Source organism: Palaemon carinicauda, chromosome 7, assembly GCF_036898095.1.
Source record: "Palaemon carinicauda isolate YSFRI2023 chromosome 7, ASM3689809v2, whole genome shotgun sequence".
Taxonomy (NCBI): Eukaryota; Metazoa; Arthropoda; class Malacostraca; order Decapoda; family Palaemonidae; genus Palaemon; species Palaemon carinicauda.
Window position 1 is genome coordinate 161,676,104 of NC_090731.1, and position 4,832 is coordinate 161,680,935.

At 30.6% G+C, this 4,832-nt stretch overlaps 1 protein-coding gene across 1 annotated transcript in view; it reads right to left on the reverse strand.

Moving 5' to 3' along the window:
- Positions 1 to 4,205: 4,205 nt before the first annotated feature.
- The window catches only part of LOC137644629 (glutamate receptor 1-like), a 17,925-nt gene continuing 17,298 nt past the window's right edge, over positions 4,206 to 4,832 (reverse strand). Inside the window, exon 7 of the mRNA XM_068377582.1 lies at positions 4,206 to 4,451. Within this exon, the coding sequence (XP_068233683.1) occupies positions 4,393 to 4,451 (59 nt within the window). The 3' untranslated portion in view covers positions 4,206 to 4,392. The remainder of the gene's footprint in view (positions 4,452 to 4,832) is intronic.

Sequence of the window (4,832 nt, forward strand, 5' to 3'; positions counted from 1 at the left end):
CAGGACCCATTAGTAAAGCTCTTTTCAAACGTGTCCATCAACAAAATTAATTTTAAGTGACTGTCATCTTTTTAAACCAATGGAAAAAGATCTGCCTCACTGCATAGCAGGTCTACTGGCGAGGTACTTGGCAGTGATTGTAGTACTATATAGGTAATTTAATACGATTTTTAAATGAAACCGGTTCTTGTAATGAATTTTCATTAGGTACATGATTTTAATTTTTTCTTCGATTTTATCTCGTAATTTAGATAGTTATCACTAATTGTTTTAAAGATATCATTAGCCGAAAGTGTCCCCTGAGCCTTTAGCCTACACTGTCAAAAAAAAAAAAAAAAAAAAAAAAAAAAAAAAAAAAAACCGTAATTTTAATCGGAAATTCTCCATACAAATATACTGCTCTTAGCCGTATTTCAGTAAAATACAGGCGACCTTAATTTTACCCTAATTTGTTATTATCTTTTACGGGTTGATGACCGTAATATAATTTCTTTACGTCAATATATCTGTTTTTAAGATGGTGAATGTCTAGCAACATCTATTCCAAGACATTTACCGTTTTTACAACAAATTTTTAAAGTTTAAATCTCTTACATTCAGTAAATTTAATTTGTTCATTACTGTACAGTACTCTTCAAATTTGCTATTTGAAAAAAAAACTACAGTATAAATGAGAGAGAGAGAGAGAGAGAGAGAGAGAGAGAGAGAGAGAGAGAGAGAGAGAGAGAGAGAGAGAGAGCGCATGCGTTGTGAATATGCATTGTATGTATGTAGGAGCGTACACAGATTACAGCATTTGTATGACACTCCTCTTTCATGTATCCACCAATATTTACACAAGATAGCACACTAGCGACTTTGTAGAGCCACAAGTGGCTGCGTTTTGTGACGGGGATATTTTCTCCCATAGGTTCCCATTGTTTTCAAGCTATGCCGATCACACTTGTGTCTGTGGCTCCCGACTCTGGCAAGCTGTCGCTCCTCCCCGCCACAAACAGCGCATTTTGTGGCGGCATTTTGTGGCGGCATTTTGTGGCTCGCTACAGCTTTTGTTACTAAACTACTACTTCTTTGAGCGTTTGTTTACCGTAGAAAAGTGGTTCACAACAAACAGTAAATAGAAAATGATAACACCAAACTATCGTAGTATAATAGTTGGGTGTACTTGGGATTTTCATTTAAAAAAAGAAATATATATATATATATATATATATATATATATATATTTTTTTTTTTACATTCGTGTGTTGGTATGCCTTCTGCACATTTGTCATTTTACATTTACTAATTTGCATAAGACACTTATACAATGCTGTAGTTCAGTTTTTGTGGAATACTTGTTTAGCCTGAGCAGATGCAGCGCAAATTTTAATTGTGAATACTTGGGGTATTATGACGTTTTGCTTGCTATGGTAAAGTCCATTTTCATTGAACATTATCTTAGTTTTACTTTTCTCTCTCTCTCTCTCTCTCTCTCTCTCTCTCTCTCTCTCTCTCTCTCTCTACACACACACACACACACATATATATATATATATATATATATATGTACATAGGTGTATATATGTATAAGTATATACCGTATATTATTAACTTATATATGTTATATATATACATATATATATATATATACATATATATATATATATATATATATATATATATATTTATATATTAATTATACTCTCCCTCTCTCTCTCTCTCTCTCTCTCTCTCTCTCTCTCTCTATATATATATATATATATATATATATATACTATATATATATATATATATATATATATATATGTAGGTTTATATATGTATATGTACTGTATATACCATATCATTATTAACTTATATATGTTATATATTATATATGTGGATAAATATACGTATGTTATATATATATACATACATATATATATATATATATATATATATATATATATATAGAAGTAAGTTGAGAATTATAGATGATAAACGATATGGAAATAATACAGTAGATCCATAAATGTGTCTGTGTTTGTTGCTTAGTGTTATCCACAACGGGTTAAACTTACAGAGTTTACGGATGCATTATTGCTTGAACAAGCAAAAAATAGCTTATGTTTTTTTTTTTTTTTTTTTTTGCACCAGTTTATTTGTACAATTGTTTAAGAAAATTATTTTAAAGCTCAAATGAACGAAGAGAAACTATAAGTAAATTATATTACACAATATATTATAATAATAATAATGATAATAGCAATAATGATGATAATCATAATAATAATAATAATAATAATAATAATAATAATAATAATAATAATAATTATTTATCATTATTATTATTATTATTATTATTATTATTATTATTATTATTATTATTATTGTCATTATAATGATAGTAGTTATATATTTTATTATTATAATTATTTATATTATTATTTATATTATTATTATTATTATTATTATTATTATTATTATCATTATTATTATCATCTTAATTATTTTTTATTATAATAATATTAATGATTTTAATATACAGAGATATCAATGTATACAGACAGAATTCTGATATGAATTTACACATATAAGAATTTACTTCAATTGACATGAAAATTAAACACAACTGTAGTTCACACACTCAAACACATGTACAGCTGCACGCACACACACACACACACGCACGCACACACACACACACACACACACGCACACACACACACACACACGCACACACACGCACACACACACACACACACACCGTATGCAGACTTCAGGCGCACACTTAACCTTTGGCCAAGGCTCAAGCCATCGTAATTATCATATTGCCTGTTCAAACAAGCCATTCGCATTTGCAAATATTGATAATTAACTCGCATTCGCAAATACTGCAAAATACACATTCGGACCATCTCTTAATATGTAGGTATGATTGGTCTCATATGACATTGTCCTTTTCATTGCCTCTGCCACTGATTGTCGATCTTTGAACCTTTAATGCTTTAAAAAATTCCTGGAGCAGATTTTATTTCTCTCTCTCTCTCTCTCTCTCTCTCTCTCTCTCTCTCTCTCTCTCTCTCTCTCTCTCTCTCTCTCTCTCTCTCGTTTTATTTTTTATTTTTCATATAGCTTTTTATTTCCTTTTTTCCTTTCGGGATATTTTTCCCTGCTGGAGTCCTCATGTTTATACAATCCTGCTTTTCCAACTAGGGTTGTAGCTTAGCCACTACTACTACTACTACTATTACTACTACTACTACTACTACTACTACTACTACTACTACTACTACTAATAATAATAATAATAGCAATAATAATAATAATATGATATGATGATAATTGATAATGTTTTCAACGTTTACTTCAACCCAATAAACAATATTTTCCTTGTTTGGATGTTACTTTTATCATAGTTTTTTCTTCATAGTTCTTCTCATGATTCATAATGAAGTAATTGCTTTCAGTGCCTTATCATAGATGGCTTTACATTATATATTTTTATTAAACAAACATTTTACCCTTGGGGAAGAGATGTTAATATCAATGTTATTTGGATAAGGTAATACTTCACTAATAATAATATAACATTTGCGCTTATCATCAATGCTGTTCCTTTGAGGTTTACTATTCTCTCTCTCTCTCTCTCTCTCTCTCTCTCTCTCTCTCTCTCTCTCTCTCTCTCTCTCTCTCCCCTTGTAGCACTCACCTTTTAACCTTCTATTCCTCCGCTCTTGCTTCCTTTCTTCTATTTTGCTGTCCAACTTCTCATAACTTTTACATATTAAAGCAACAGTGAGATTTTCCTTCAGTTCCCCATGACATAGAATGGCCTCCCTGTCCCTAGTGCCGGATCTAATGTCCTAAATGCATAACTCCAACCTACTCTCTCTCTCTCTCTCTCTCTCTCTCTCTCTCTCTCTCTCTCTCTCTCTCTCTCTCCACATATAACCCATTATAGATATTGCTTATGGGAAAAGCTAATTATTCTCTTGCTATTTCCATTATATCGTTTTAATTCATAGGTAAATAGAATATTTTTTGTTTGCTCATAAATTTATTCAATAATTTCTAATCAATCAAATTTGAGATGATATATATATATATATATATATATATATATATATATATATATATATATAAAATTATTTATGAAAAGGAGGAAAGTAAAAAAGTAGGAGAGAGGAAGTAAACACGTTATGAATATTATATGAAGCTTTGATAAGTAAAGAAAAAAAAACTTTTTAGGAATTGAAAAAGATGTAAACAGAAAAATAAATCTTGTAGGAAATAAAAAATCAATATACATTATTAGGATTTCACAAAGAAACTGAGTAAATGCGTTAGATTACATTATACTTTCGAGTATATTATTTTCTCTAGTTCCAAGATTCCATATTTCGTATAGGAGTTTTCCTTCAGGATTCCTCATTGATGGACGCATCTCTTGAGTTCTAGGAGGAAGGAGGCCAGGCTCAGCACCAAACCTGTCAATTTAAAGAAGCTTATTAAGTTATCTTTGATAACACTCCTGTTAAGGTATCTCTGATAAGTCCCTTTAAGCTATCTCTGATAACAGTTCCCTTAAGCTATCTCTGATAAGTCCCCTTAAGTTATTTCTGATAACAGTTCCCTTAAGCTATCTCTGATAACAGTCCCCTAAGTTATTTCTGATAACAGTTCCCTTAAGCTATCTCTGATAACAGTCCCCTTAAGTTATTTATGATAACTGTCGCACTATGCAAATCTGGTAACAATCCCCTTAAGCTATCTGATAAGTCCCCTTAAGATATCTTTGATAGCGCTCCCTTTAAGCTATCTCTGACAACAGTTCCCTAAAGCTAGCGCTCAAAAAAGTTCTTTTAAGC